Below are 15,641 nucleotides of genomic sequence, written 5' to 3' on the forward strand. Positions count from 1 at the left end.
AATCAAGTTTTTTGTTGACTTTATTTTTCCCGTGGCTAGATCAATTTATGCCACGAATTTAGAATTCCCGTGGCATAATTCGTGGCACAAGTGGTTAATTGTTGTAGTGATATATACCCTTTTTTACTAGCTCATCCGGGATAGGATTTCTCCTTTGGTAGTCCAGAGTATCATGGTAGTAACTGATGTTGTTGTAGCCTAGTTTGGGTTGGGTAATGGACGATTGAGTATTGAAGTATATTACAGCTTGTAGGTGGTAGTTTATTCTTTGACCACCAACAAGCTCATTCCCGCGGGCTTGTATGGTAATGGATTTGGTTTTAGAGGTGTGGCCAAAGATTCTTTTAAACATTTTCAAATAGGATGAACAATTACAAAGGGGGAAGGTTGCTTCAGAGAGAGGAATGTGTTTTTTTGAGGGGGGAAGAGGAGGTCAAATTGTAATTGCAATTGTTGGAGGGGGAATATGTAACTCCTAATAAACGCGGTACTTTACTTAACAGCTATTTGGTAGAAACCATGTTGGTATTTGATGGTATGGAATTAAGTCCCATTGTACAAAACAATTGTGTATTGGTGGTATGTATATATACCATCTTGGTATTCATATATACCATAACTTATTGTTGTTGTATCATTGTTATACCATTTTTACGACATTGGATGTTGCGACATACAGCTGTCAAACGCCTGTAAAACAGCTGGCCCTACGTTGTCCCCATCACATCTTAGGCTTCTACCTGCTTCAAGTAGCCTTTTCTTTGGAGGTGAGTGTATCAGGGTGAGGTCTTGTCTTTCATTCATGGGGAGTGTAATATTTATGTTGTATTAATTGGAATTGAAAATTCATAATGATATGGGAGGGAAATTTCCCGCTTTTATGCTTGTGCCTTGTGAAATGATTTTTTGGAATTGAAAATTCATAATGGAAGAAGACTATCAACGTGCTTAATGATATGGGAGGGAAATTTCCCGCTTTTATGCTTGTGCCCTTTCCCAATGTTGTCAACAAAATATGAATAGTATGATCATAACAATTTAATAAATAGGTCATTTCATTACTAAAAATATCAACATTAGTTTTTTTTTAAAAAAAAATCCCCTTTACATTGGAATACAATGGCTAGTAGCAGGTTTCCTCAACAACCATCAGTGTCATGGGTGGAGATGATAACTTGCCCAAATTGCGAGTCCAATGTTGTTGAAGTGCGTGTATCGGAGTCGTCTTCTAACCCGGGACGCTTATACTATAAGTGTCGACACAATGATTTCTTCAAATGGGTGGAGGAGGAGAACGTCATACGGTCAGAGAACATGATTCCGGCGAAGTTAATTTGGTTGGGCATGGACAAGCTCTCGGCCACCGTCATTGAAATTAATTTGAGCACTAAGATCATTAAGAAAATGATTGTTGTTGTTTTAATTTCCTTTATTATGTATTCGGTTTATAGTATGTAAGTATAATTGAGGTTTAGTATGTTATGGAATAAAGATTCTAAATTAATCTAAATATGAGTTTGGTTTATGGTTTATAGTATCTAAATATAGTAAACTTAAAATTGCTATTACACTCCTTGCATAATAAACTTAAAATTGCTATTACACCATCAAAATAAGGCATTACACCTTCATAAAAAGGCATTACATAATCGTTTTCACCAGAAAATTATAAATACTAATAATCTGTGAATAATCATTTAATTACGTCCTTTTATTGCACCTTTCTTCTTACTGTCATATCCTAAAGCCTTTCCGATCGACCTCCTTGATGATGATGCGACAACATGTCCCTGAAACATAATCGAAAACAACCATTACAATTGCCCATTTTTGTAATACCACCACGTTATATGATGGTGTCAACACAGTACCAACATACTCTTAGTTGGTACCATTACACATTACGTTGTAGATACAGTAAAGCAAATTTCGAATTACATTAATAAAAGGGCTAAACTATTTACATAAGATAAAAACACATTCACCTTCTATTTTCCACAGTCTAAGGAAGGAAGCAAATCAGCTTGAATAGCAGCTGCTAGTTTCTTCTCGGTCCACAGCACCGATCGTGGCATAACACCCCAACTCAAAGGAGCCACTGCTAGGTGGTCCAAGGAAAATGTCTTTGCAAAACAAATGTTTACTAATAAAACACCAACAAACAATTTAACCAACTGCAGCACCACCATTTCATTAGCACAAAATTATACTTAACACATGTAGAAAATTAATACCCGAAGGAATAGGACACATCCTCCACCTTTGTTGTGTAGCCTCTTCCTAAAGTCTTTGACATAAGTCATAAGCCAATTGTGTGCACAAGTACACCAATCATAATCCCGGGCAGCAGCCCCTATCGAAACAGCAGGCAATAACGAAGTTGCCAAACTCTGACCATTCGTAGTGGGACATAGCAGCAGTCTAAACATCATTAATAAGAAAGCCTTCATAAACTCATCCCTGTCCGAGTCAGTTGCAATCGGCATCAGCGGAAGCTCATCAACTGCTTGCTGAATCTTGATATGGCAAACATTGTCTTTCATCTCCCCATATTGAAGAACAATAAGATCGACCCTTTCTCGCATGGCTTCATTAAGAACTTTAACAGGTACAGGCTTTGGACCTCGCGGAAGGCCAAATATGCACCTCTATTGTTCGGGGCATAAAGGAAGCTCCCTTCCATCTCCTCCCGTTAACACCTTCTTCTCCGGGTCAATCCTTGCCACAAGCCAATCACAAAATCTACGATCAATCTTTGTTGAAGGCAGCTTCAGCAACCCTCCAAACCCACTTTCCTCCAACAATTGTTTTTTGTTATCATCTATGCCCATCGCGTTCACAACATCGGTAAATGCACCAATCCGACAATTAAAATTCGTTGGCTGAAATAAAAGGACCAAACAAACATTCAAAGTCAACAAATACACATGAACATAATACACTCCCACAAAGACAACAAATATACATGAAAACATAATACAGTCCCACAAATTCAACAGCTATTTAACTTTACCTTCCAGCTACAATTCCTCAGTTGTGTCGCGACTAACACGCCTTTCTTTTTAACTTGCTCACCCAAAGTCAAAGTCGGTTGTTGAACAACAAACTACATTAAACACAAACAGAATCATCTACCCAACATCACAATTCATGAACCAAAAAACTGTGAATAAAAAGGAAATACTAGCTACATTAAAGTGTTTCTACACCTCATCATGGTCCGGTTCAATAACTAGTGGACGCTGAGCTCTTCTGACAACCTTAGGTTGTGGGGGTTGTGGAGGTCTGACATCTTTTGGTGGTGGGGGGACAATTTTACGCTTCTTGTCGGTGTGTTCAGTGACTCCACCTCGTAATCACCTATATTAATATTAGCTTCAGCATAGTCTTCTTCTTCATCGACCACATAGTCAGCATCGTCAGAATCGTCTGCTCCACTAATCAACCCATCGTAGTTATTATCTTCATCTCCTTCATCAACATCCTCAACAACTGCTTGTTTCGTTCTCTTCTTGTTGGGTTGTTGTTGGCTAGATGAACCACTTGGAGCATTTCTCGTCCTCATTATATGTTTAAGGGTAGACTGCGAAAGGTACCAAAAAAAATAATCAGACAAACAATGTATACATATACCAAATCATAACCGCAAAACAAGTGCGCTGAAACAAACAATATGTGTCTTTTAATAAATTCTTTCGTCACATACCCCCCATTTACTTCTGCAGCTTATTGAAAAATCAGTGTACTGCTCCGACATCATGACTATAACATTAGAACAACACACGCAAAATAAAGAAACCATATCAATAATTATTTGGAGAAACACCTACACCACTACCCAAACAAGTTCATATATACCACTACACACAGTAATCAAATACCAACAACCAAATCAAATCCTGCCAACCAATACCACCACACTATAGAACAGAGTACCAACAAGCAAGTTGGTGGTATCATTATCAACCAATGCAACATAAAGGGATCACCAACTGGGAACATTATCAAACTTCACCTCGATTTATTAAACTAATAAGCAATTTAGCCAATTTAAAGCTAAGACATCAGCTTATCAAATCCATTTCTCATTTTAATCAAAACACCCTTACACACATAATTCAATTCCCACACATAATTCAATTAACCCTATCAAACGAATATAAACATTTTTAAGAAAATTAACCCTCAAAATTTAAATTTTTACTTAGCTAATTAACCCCCCAACAACAAATAAAGTTGATAAATTTTCGACATTCACACAAATTTACAATAATATTTAGCTAATTAACCCCCCAACAGCAAATAAAGTTGATAAATTTTCGACATTCACACAAATTTATAATAATACTTAGCTAATTAACCCCCAACAGCAAAGAAGTTGATTAATTTTCGACAATTCGCACAAATTATGAATTATATACTAACCTAATTAACCTACTAACCTAATTATATACAATTCGCACAAATTATAATAATACTAACCTAATTAACCCCCTACAGCAAATAAGTTGATAAAATTTCGACAATTCGCACAAATTATACAACATTGCGGAAATTCATTGCAAAAAAAAAAAAAAAAAAAAAAAGCGATTTGCCAGTTTAATTAAGGAAAATTTGTAATTATTAATCCCAACTTTGAGCCATTTACTTTAATTAATCCCAACTATTGATTATTCCTGAATAATCCCAACTTTGGGAGGCATTTTTTTTCATCAGACCCAAACCGGTTAACAAAAGTCTATGACCTGTTATACCAAGTTATTGGACACGTGTCAACATGTGATTGGTCCAAAAAATATTTTTTTTTTAAAAAAAAATTAAATTAAAAAAAAACCCACCCTTCTCCCCTTCAATTCCCCTCACCGGAAAAACTCCCACCAGTACACCTCTCCCCTTCCCCGTCTGCCGGAACCCAACCCCATCCTTCTTCTATCCCCAAAATCGCTGACCGGCGTTCCCACTCCCTTCCTCCATCCCGCAAACCCCCCTCATCTCCCCTTGCTGGAAAACGAACCATCTCCCCTTCGCGTCGTCTTGCTGGAAACGACCCAGGGATCCGGATCTGACGCCTAATTGCTCCACGGCGGCGTCATCATGTATTTCATGGCTCTCAAACGCGTCGCTAAAGAAGCCCAATTCATCAAGGACATCAAACGGGCTCCGACTTCGACAAGGTGAGGCGGCGATTCGATTATTTGTGGTAGCCGGAATCAGGGTGGAGCTCTTTTGTTTGTGGTTGCCGGAACTCTTTTGTTTGTGGTTGTCAGGATATGGGTGAGGCAGGCACTCGGAAGGGAGATGGTGGTTTAACGGTGGGAGTTGAGGAGGAAGGGAGGTGGGGCTGCGATGGGATGGAGGTGGTCAGGTAGTTAGGTTTTTTTTTTTGTTTTTAATTTTTTTTTGTAATTTTTTTTACTAATAAAATTGCGACACGTGGCATTTAAAGTAAAAATTAAAAAAAAGTTACGTTTTCATCAGGTCACCGGTCATTTGACCTGATGAAAGAAAATGCCCCCCAAAGTTTGGATTATTCAGGAATAATCAATAGTTGGGATTAATTAAAATAAATGGTCCAAAGTTGGGATTAATAATTACAAATTTTCCTTTAATTAACCCTAAAAGTAAGAAATTATACATTTACACTTTACTAATTAACCCTAAAGCAAATAATTTGATAAAATTTAAACATTCGCACATATTATACAACAATTCAGCGCAAATTCATTGTAAAAATAAAATACCAAATGTAGAAACTTACATCACGATGAGCGACACACTACAACAATCGGCGACAACCAAATTTCCGGCAAACAACCACGGTTCGCGGAACTGCTAAACAACCACGGTACACGCTTCAAATTTGTACTAAGAGGATGCGAATTTGCCTTGCTTGTTTCTGAAAACCGCCTCTCTCTTTGTTTGAAGGTTTTGAATTTCCTATCTTTGTTCTTTTACAAAATGTGTTGTATTTTTTCTCTCTCCTAATTTTCTTTTTTTAGGGTTTTACCTGACAAAGGATGGGGGACCAACTGCTTCAACTTCTCATTACTTTATTCAATAATGTCAAATTACCATTTTACCCCTTAGTTGAGTCCAAGAGGACTCAACTTAGTTGAGTGTGAGAAATGCTCCTATCTTTATAGCTGCAAAGCCTGCAATTTTTCTGTAAATTCCATATACACAAGCCTGCAAGTTAGCAACTGCGCAACTGCGCAACTGAGAGCGCGAGAAAACTTTCAACCTTCAACAATGGCGGGTGACTTATTTGGCGACTTACCACCTCCTTCATACCTCTCACCTCCTTCTCAAGAACAACAAGAACAACAACTTCATCTTCAACCTCGCAAATCTGTCAAAATCAATGAAAATAATTCAACAACTAGTATTATTAAAGACCCAACTCCACTCCCTCCTCCTCCCCTCAAAAGCGCCCTCAAACGATCCAAGCCTCCAGAATCTACCCCAAATGAAGGTAATTTTTCCCCCTTTTTAATCAATTACTTTAATTTATCTATGTAATTGTGTATAGTTTTGATTTCATGTTTTAATTTGTGCATTTTGATTGTTAATTGGAATGGTTTTGATTGTTGGTTGATTTATTTGTGCATAAATTTTGGTGATTACGAGTTATTGCTGACTTGAACTAAAAGGGGTTGGTCATTTTAGGGTTTCTGAGTAGGGAAAGTTGGTTTTTTCAGACTTGAATGATTCTGGGAATGAAAAGCTCAATTAAATGGTTTAGGAGTTTTGGTGATTGGTTCGAATGATGTTGATTGCGGTTGATTGCTGTTGGATTGAGTTTTGGTGATCAAGGGTCGTTTTTGACTTGTAGTGGGTCAAGCTTAGTTGAATAATTTTAATCAAAAATAAGAAATGTTATTGATTTTAATTAATCGGCTTTTAAATAAAGTTTCGTAATTTAGGGTTGTCACAATCCATAGATTTGTTTACTAGTGTTTCTTGATAAGCAAAGCTGCATTGAAACAAGAAATGATATGGTTATGGTAGGTTTGCTTTGGATTATTTCAGTGGTTAAGGGTCATTGTGGATTTGAATTCGCCTGGTTACTATTGTGGTTCTGAATAAGCAGAGATGAAAGAGGATTGGTATTGTTGTGATTGATTCGATTTTGGATAAAGTTTGGTGATCAAGGTTTGTTGCCAGACCTAAATCCTCAGACCTAGTTTATATTATACTTTGTATAGTGTTTCTAATTTAGGGAATAAAACAATTATAATCAAGAACAGTTCAAGGTATCATTTTACATTCTGAAAATGTCCACGTGGCTGATAAAATCTTAAGCTCTGGGTTAATTTGAATTGTCATATCTGTCTGTGCAACATTTTCATGGTGATAATTTGTCAAATTAGTATACTTATACGAGGTTGGTATTCTGTTATGGTTATTGCATCAAGTGACACCATTGATCTATGACTCATGAATGTCACTGGTCATAGTTGATATTTGAAGCTGCAAAGTTTCAACTTACCTTTGTCTTTGACTCATGATGGTGATCGTAGGTGATATAATAATTTTATCTAGATTTTTCCAATTTTTTTCCCAAGATATTTTTAGTCATTTGTGTTTCTAGAAAGCAATAAGTCAATGAAGATTCAATTTTGTCTGGTTTGGTTTGCTGAAATTGCAAATATAGGTTGATCTAGAGGGAATGAGGGATCCTACTGAAAATTGTTTTAGCATTGGGATGTCTAATGTGAGACAATATCATTAATTTTCAATTGCTGACTGCTATTTCCTTACAATAACCTTCGTTATTCCATATGCATTTCATAGTGTTTCGAGCTATGGAAAGCCTTGAGAGAAATTATGGTCTTATATAATCTTTTATGACTATATATGTCTAAGCATAGCACTAATATGCTAATAAGGTGCTGAATTATTTTTAATTCATTTCAGAGGTTGGATCTGGAAAGAAATTGAGGTTTAAAACCTCAACGGATGCTTCTGTATCACAAATTGTTGAGGCCATGCAGAAGATAGCCTCCCACATCGGAAATTCTGCTAAGTTCAGTAAAGCTTCGAAGTTGGCTATACAGTTGATTCAGGCTGGAAGTGTCAAACCTGAGACGGCTGATCACTTCTTTTCCATACTGGAAGCAGCAATGTTTTCGCCTACTTCATGCAATAATGCTTCTGCACGATCAGATTATCATGCATTGTTCTCTGCGGCACAAGATGCAAAAGATGTAAGTTATTCAATGTTCTTATCTCTGTGTCTATGATTTTTTATTACTTGATTTCATATTTGATACATTTCTTGTAGAGATGACTCTCCTTGTGTTGACTGCAGTGTCTGAATAAGAAGCAGAAGAATCAACTAACTGTATGGACCATCCGAGCTGTGGTGGCAAATGACTTGTATACTGATGACAGCTTTGTGGTAAGCATTTTGGTGCTATTTTTAAGATATCATGTGTCACAGGTTTAAAGTGAATATGTGATCAAAAATTTGAGCTGGGGTTACGCATTCAAGCGCTAACTGTTCTTCTATAGAATGTGTTGAAGTGGAGATGGTAATGTTTACCAAAGTGGAGATGATAATGTTTTCCAAAGTGGAGATAATGATATATCTGTGAGTATATGTATTCAGCATTAAAATATCAGTTTGTGATGCCATGACTTTGCAACCCATACTTTTTTTGTAGCTAAAAGCATGGCAGGTATAGGTTAATTAATTATTATGAGAAAGCTGCTAAGTTTTTTGTACTTCAGTATTCTTCAGTTGGAGTGATGCTTAATGCTTTATCACCTGGGGAGGGGCTGATGCCTATAGATCTGATTAAGAAACAGTGTATAGAAATTAGGAGCCCCATTAGGGCTTAGTTCTTTGGAATTTTTCTGATAAGAATATCTTACTTGATTTAGTTGTGGATAGTGTACAATATTGGTATGCATGCAATCTGCTGTGGAGATTTTGATGCATCTTTGAGGATGGGATAAGGTTGGTCTAAAAAGAGGAATTAGCCAAATGTTCTATGCATCAAAGTGATTTGTTGTCTACTCCAGGGATGGATTGGTGGATGAGTCTTTTGATGGCATGTGTTAAATCTGTGAGATAGAAGCTTATGGTTGAGTTGGCCGTTATATATTAGTTACCACTTTTGGTTCATAGTGATTTTCTGGCATGGCTTCTGGGTAATAATTTATTTTAGAATAAAGGTTTATTTGTGGTTATCAAATTATGAGTAATGACCTGATTAGGGCCGTGAGTTGTGAAGTTGTTTTGGTTTAAGTGTAGATCAATATAAAATGAGGAAAGAAGGGGATTATAAACTATTTTTCCCTTTTTTTCCTTGTAAAAAATTTGTTTTTTAGATGGCATAGAAATTTCAAAAATGTTTTAAGGTGCAAGGTGTTTTGGAAATCGGCAAAAATAATTTTCTGAGTGTCTTCTTATAAACATTTTTACATGCTCCCATTTCCATAGTATCACTAGAACAGCAGGATTACCTTCAGTGTTTCTGTGGTTTATAGGATATTCTGTCTGTGGCTCTGTGTCTAACTGGATGATATTGTAGGCATTCTGAGTTGCCAAATATAGAAGCTAGGGTGTTTGGGATTTATGTTTGACTAACAGGATCAGAATGGGTTTTCTGCTAAAAGGAAATACTTTATTTAGTCTTGCATCATTCCTGTCAACATGTATTCTTTAGGGAATATATTGATTGCAGAAACATGGTGGTGGAAATTTCTTCATGCACAGGGAATCAGGGATCATTGTCCTGATCAACACTATTAGCCTATGCATACTTGTGTGTTTATACACCACAGTCATTTCATGCTTATGCTTGTAAATGGGTTAATTAGCTCACAACGACTACCTTTTGTTGGACCACTTCATGCTGTGGTATTCTAATACTCATATGTTTCTGCTCATCAAATCATTGCGTGATTGACATATCTTATAAAAGCTCTCTTTGCGGTTCATATTACAAATAGCAGAAGATAAATTTCTAGAGTATTTTTGATAATTTCATGGATGCCCGGGGAGGTGGGGGGGTGGGAGTGGGAGGAGGGGAAACATGTAACTTTTTTTTTGACCTCAACTTGTGAGCCCAACTGCCCATTATAGCAATTTATACAATTTTTTTATTTGGGACCAAATATGAATTTTAATATCTTCTGATCTCTGAATGTCTCCTTTCTTTCATGTGGTAACTTGGCTTCAATCATGTATTTAGATCTAATGCTCCCGCAATGCTATTTGCCTCTGAGTTCTGACGCTCTATTGCACTCAATCAGAAATTAGATAAAAATTTAGAAAATCAGATTTCAATTGTCGCATAAATGATGAGGAAGATATAAATAAGTTTTTTCGATCCGTTGGTGAAGCTGTGAAGCTACAACAAAAGCTCAGGTCAAGTTTAAGTGTTTTAAATTCTCAAAGAGATACATCCAACCACCAAACCCTACACACGTGTAACCTAAGTATCAATACAGCAGCATATTAATTATTTTAAGAGGTCTACACCTAACTCTATGGCAGTTTTGGGGCTGGGAGATGGAAAATCAATCAATCAATCAATCAAAGCCTTAATCCCAAAAGTGGGGTCGGCTAACATGAACCAAATTTGATTATTCCGTGTAGTCATCAACATAAATCTTTCTCCTCCATCCCTTACGATCCAAAACTTCATCCTCACGTAAATCCATGCACTTCATATCCTTCCTCACTCCTTCCAACCAAGTCATCTTTGGTCTCCCTCTTCCTCGTTTAATCCCTCCATGGTCCCACTAATACGTAAAAAAAAAAAAAAATAATTTAGTTGCAGCTAGAGAGGGTTTAGTATTCATTAAAATAAGAACAGACGAGGAATGGAGAGGAAATTTCTTATATTTCGAAGTCAAGAATCAAAAAACAGATCAAAAGTTTTCTACTGAAATCCGTGTCTGTCATAACTCATAAGAACATAATGCCAAACGTAGCTATTTTTATTTAAAAATATATTTCCCCTGATCTCAACCTCATGGATGAGTATTCCTTTCCTGTCTCCACAGGTAACTACCATGAGTTAATAGTAAAAAGCATATTTTATAGATTGGAGAGGTACATGAAAATGCATGGATTAGGGAAGCAATTTCTGTTCTTCATTTATAGACCTCTTTACAGTTACTTTTTGTATGGCAAGTTGGCACCCCCTTTAGCTGTCTTGATTTTCTTACACTAATTCTTATTCTAATTAATAGTTTTTGGCATTCTGGCCAATGTGAAGCTTCATTGATGTAAATCGTTTTATAATGTACTTTCCTGAGCCTATAATGCGTGTGCGCTACGTAGGTTAACATTCTTGTTCGGGCTACATGCAGTTCTCAAAAGCTGCTGGCCGCGTCAAAGATTTGATATCCAATCTTCCTGTTGCAACCAAGGAAGATGATGCTGAGGAAGCTGCAGCACTTCAAGATGAGAAGGAAAGGGTAAGTAGAGAGGTTCAGTCAAGCCAGGATGTGATTCCTTCTGATCTTTCTACTGATGTTACCACCAAAGAAGAGTTGGATCCTTTTGGGCTTGATGCTCTTATTTCAAGTAAACCGAAAAAAGATGAGAAAACAAAAAATTATAAAGGGAAGGAGGATGAAGAAGAGACGATTAGATTTCTGCGGTTACAAAGAGAAGCCATAATCAGTTGTTTGGAGATAGCTGCAAAGCGCTATAAAATCCCATGGTTTGTTCTTGCGCCCCTTTGCTACAAGTTAATTACTTCATTCTCGTTTTTTAATGCTAACAACGATGGATTCTTATTTGCAGGTGTCAGACTGTCATTGACATACTGGTAAAACATGCCTATGACCATGTATCACGGTTCACCTCTCAACAGAGAGATGCTATAGGGAAACTTTGGACTTCAATCCGAGAGCAACTTAATCGTCGAAAACAAGGGAAGTCAGTTTCCGGTAAGCTTGATGTGACTGCTTTTGAATCTCTTCAAGAGAAGTACTCAAATGAGAAGATCAGCATTCGTCGTGCTGTTGGGGGTACTGGGGACCGACGTTGTCAGCAGTGGCTTGGTTGATTGGCTTTATATACCTTCGTTTGTACCAGCTTAATCTTGTACACACTTATTTGAGCAAATGGTGTTTAGAGATGTCATTTTCAGCGAAAGAGCTGTAAGCTTCAACTGTATATACTGTACTTTCTAGCTGTAAAACATTTCAATATCTTTCCCTTAATCTTTTTGTTATGCATTACCAGTAGTCACCACAAGAACAAGATCCTTCTGAGAAATGGTGGAAGCGATTACGGTCCCTAACTATGATGGTCCTGTTATAGATCTTGGAGAGGAGTTTTGTAGCAGTATGACAGTCATCACAAACCCTTAGATTTTTTACAATTCTAATCAGAGTACTGGGAGCTGTATTAATGAGGCCAAAAGCCATGGCAATCTTCTCACTGTGATACTTAAGTGACTTCTCTTTCTCTCTCTCTTCTATGTTAAGCAGTACTACAGAAGTATCCGGCTTGTAACCAGCTGCCTTCAGTTTGCAGAGCATCTCCTCGAGCATATCATCAACTTCTCCAAATTGTGCGAGTGCCTGAATTCCTGTTGTGAACTCATGCACTGCACCATTTACCTCAATACAACTAATTCCCGGTTCCTTTTTCATTCCTCTGTTTTTCATGGCTTTTCTCACACTCGCTACATTCTTCCATCTCTTCTCAGTTGCATAGATATTGGAGATAAGAACATTATGGCCACAGCTATCAGGATCTATTTCAAGCAGCTTTGAAGAGGCTAACTCCCCCAGGTCAGGGTCCTTATGAACCTTGCAAGCGGCAAGCAGAGCACCCCATACGACTACATTAGGTTTCATTGGCATGGTTTGTACAATATCATATGCTTCATGAAGCAAACCTGCTCTCCCTAAAAGGTCCACCATGCAGCCATAATGCTCAATCTTTGGTAACAAGCCATACTTATTCTTCATTTTCTCGAAAACCCTCTTTCCTTCTATCACCAAACCTGCATGACTACAAGCACTAAGCAATCCAATAAATGTAATTTCATTTGGTTTGATATGCAAATTTTCCATTTTAGTAAAGAGCTCTAAAGCTTTCTCACCTAAACCATGCATACCGAACCCCAATACCATACAGTTCCACATGCATATATCTCTACTTGCAGCTTCTTCAAACAGCCTGTAGGCTGTAGTTATATCACCACATTTGGCATACATATCAATAAGAGCAGTATCGAGTACTATGTCTCTATTTATCCTCTGCTTATCTATGTACGCGTGAATCCACTTTCCCAAGTCAAGTGCACCTGATTCTGCACAGAATGATACTAAACTAACCATAGTAACCTGGTTAGGCTTTATACTGCTTTCTCTCATTAGAACAAGGAGATCAATCGCCTTTTCAATGTAATTTCCTCGAGTATAAGCTGATATGAGGGCTGTCCAAGTCATAATATCCCTTCTCTCCGTTTTATCAAAAATCACTCGTGCACTACTGATTTCACAGCATTTACCATACATATCTATCAGAGAAGTAGCCAGAGGTAAAGTCATGGCAAACCCGTTTCTGATAACATAACAATGCAGCTGCTTTCCTAAGTCCAAAGCCTCAACTGATCCACATTCCGCGATCAAACTCAGCAGAGTGACTTCATTTGGTAAAATCAAATCTTCTATCATCTGGCCAAAAAGTCTTACACCCTCCTCTATAGCATTGCAACGAATGTAGCCTGCAACCATTGCTGTATAAGTATAGACATTCTTTTCGGTTAGTCTATCAAACAAAGAGCGCGCAACAGCTACACTCCCACTCTTAGCATGCATCTCTATCAGAGTAGTAGTCAAATTAGCTCCTAACTGATTCATGTTGCTATTCTTGATCACATAAGCAAACATGGGTTTTGTCAATTCCTTGTTCCCAACATCTGCCAGCAGCTTCAGAATACTAATCATCGTACTTTCACTCGGTTTCACTAACTTATACTGCATTTCTCTGATCATTCTCAGAGCTTCATCAAACACCCTGTGCTTAACATATCCCCTAATCATTGTATTCCAAGAAACAACATCTCTTTTCACCAGTTTTTCGAACACGAGCCTTGCAGAACTCAGAAACCCACATTCACAGTACATTTGAATCAGAGTATTCCCCACAAAAACATCAAAATCTAACCCATTTTTTAGAGCAAACCCATGAATCTCTGTACCAGAAAAAACACAACCCATCTGTGCACAAGATTTCAGAAGAGAAGAAACTAAAAAACTGTCAATTTCAATGTTCATTTCTCTCATTTGGGCATATATATTTAGTGCATATTTTGGTTGATTATTCTTATTATAAGATGTTATGAGGAAGTTATATCGAGCAACCGTGGTTGAAAGTAATTGGATTGTAGGATGAATTTCATGAGAATTTTTGAAGTGGGTTTTTAGAAAGTGAGCATGGATTTGCTTAGTTTCATCAGTGGTAAATTGATTATGATTTGGTTGTTGATGTTTGAGTTTGAATGTAGGAAGATTTTGGTGTTGGTGTATTTGGATTGTCAAAGGAGGGAAGCAAGTTGTTGTTGCCATAATTTGGTGGATTAGATTTGGTAAGTTAATGGTTGTTATTCGAGTGTTATAGCCACACCTTTACATTGTCACATCCACATATTACATGATCTTTTGAATTGTAAAAGGGAATATAATATCTTGTGTACTTACAAATATCTAGGTGACAAAATTGGACTCAATCTATTAATACACTCCCCATGTGAATGTCAATTTGGTATTAAGAATACTACATTAGAACAAAAGTTCCATTCATTTTCCTCAAAAAACATAAGTTACAATTAGAGTATTGTGATCTTACATTTGCTTATTCAATAGAGCAGTATTTTAAATATACAAAGTATTGGGTGCGACTTTTTGTGTGTTAACACTTTTTTTTTTTTAAAAAAACAAAATCTTTTCTCTGTTATTTTTTCTATCGTATCTTCTTTTATCTCCACCAAACATCATCCATCAAGGGTAGCTACAACTATAACAAATTTTTCTATCTCCTCCTCATCTAAAAAATCCTAAATATATTTGCAATATATCATCGTCATCTTCTTACGATGAAGAACAAGTTTCCACCCAATGACAAGATGGTGGTGGTTACGGCAAAGGAGAGAAGCAAGGTCATTCATGGCGGAAGAGAAAAAAAGTTTAAGAGAATTGAAGAGGATGGAGAGGAGAGAAAAATAAAGATTGTTGATTATATTTGTCCATGATTTATGCTTGAATTGTTTTGATAATTGATTGAGATACTCGGATCGTTTGAAAAAATGCCCAAAAAATCGAATTGGGGCTTTCTTATGTAATAATGTATAATTGTTGAAATTGATTGTCCCATATTATTAAATGTTGAATTGTAAGAATTTTGAAAACAGATGTATTTTGGTTGAGAAATGAGCAAGTTATGTTATACTCATGACCTTTCGTACGAGTTATTCAATAGAAGTTCCACCATTGTTATACATATCATCAAATAAATTATACATATCCTCAAACAAGTTATATATATCCTCAATCAAATGTTTTATATCCTCCAATAATTTATACATGTCCTCTATGGCCGGATGATATCCTATACTGGTTGGATGATATTTTCTATTGGCTATATGATATCATTTATGATT

General features: G+C 36.8%; 1 protein-coding gene, 1 long non-coding RNA gene and 1 pseudogene across 6 annotated transcripts; 1 reads left to right on the top strand and 2 right to left on the bottom strand.

The window, feature by feature from the left end:
* Window positions 1–1,500: 1,500 nt before the first annotated feature.
* On the bottom strand, window positions 1,501–6,007 carry LOC145628938 (uncharacterized). 5 transcript variants are annotated; one of them, XR_014111520.1, is made up of 6 exons: window positions 5,759–6,007; window positions 3,210–3,583; window positions 3,014–3,106; window positions 2,235–2,882; window positions 1,986–2,123; window positions 1,501–1,790 (listed from the first exon to the last, which is right to left on the bottom strand). It is a non-coding gene; the product is annotated as an uncharacterized LOC145628938 (long non-coding RNA). The 5 variants fall into 5 exon arrangements; XR_014111521.1 differs by having other exon boundaries at window positions 1,986–2,143; XR_014111518.1 differs by adding an exon at window positions 3,707–3,762 and having other exon boundaries at window positions 1,986–2,882.
* Window positions 6,008–6,147: 140 nt separating this feature from the next.
* LOC145628937 (uncharacterized) lies at window positions 6,148–12,204 on the top strand. The gene is made up of 5 exons (XM_081681374.1): window positions 6,148–6,472; window positions 7,918–8,207; window positions 8,312–8,401; window positions 11,329–11,684; window positions 11,768–12,204. Exons 1-5 carry the CDS (start codon window positions 6,250–6,252, stop codon window positions 12,030–12,032), a joined length of 1,224 nt encoding a protein of 407 aa, XP_081537500.1. The 5' UTR covers window positions 6,148–6,249; the 3' UTR covers window positions 12,033–12,204.
* LOC145628936 (pentatricopeptide repeat-containing protein At2g02980, chloroplastic pseudogene) lies at window positions 12,205–14,407 on the bottom strand (annotated as a pseudogene).
* Between the last annotated feature and the right edge of the window lie 1,234 nt (window positions 14,408–15,641).

The sequence above is a fragment of the Chenopodium album genome, chromosome 4 (assembly GCF_948465745.1).
Source record: "Chenopodium album chromosome 4, dcCheAlbu1.1, whole genome shotgun sequence".
Lineage (NCBI taxonomy): Eukaryota > Viridiplantae > Streptophyta > Magnoliopsida > Caryophyllales > Amaranthaceae > Chenopodium > Chenopodium album.

Bases quoted from the DNA above. Each gene is read 5' to 3' on its own strand.
- LOC145628937 (XM_081681374.1), top strand. From the start codon at position 6,250: ATGGCGGGTGACTTATTTGGCGACTTACCACCTCCTTCATACCTCTCA. The intron at 8,208-8,311 runs GTAAGTTATTCA...TGTTGACTGCAG, and splicing joins CGGCACAAGATGCAAAAGAT to TGTCTGAATAAGAAGCAGAA. The intron at 8,402-11,328 runs GTAAGCATTTTG...GGCTACATGCAG, and splicing joins ATACTGATGACAGCTTTGTG to TTCTCAAAAGCTGCTGGCCG.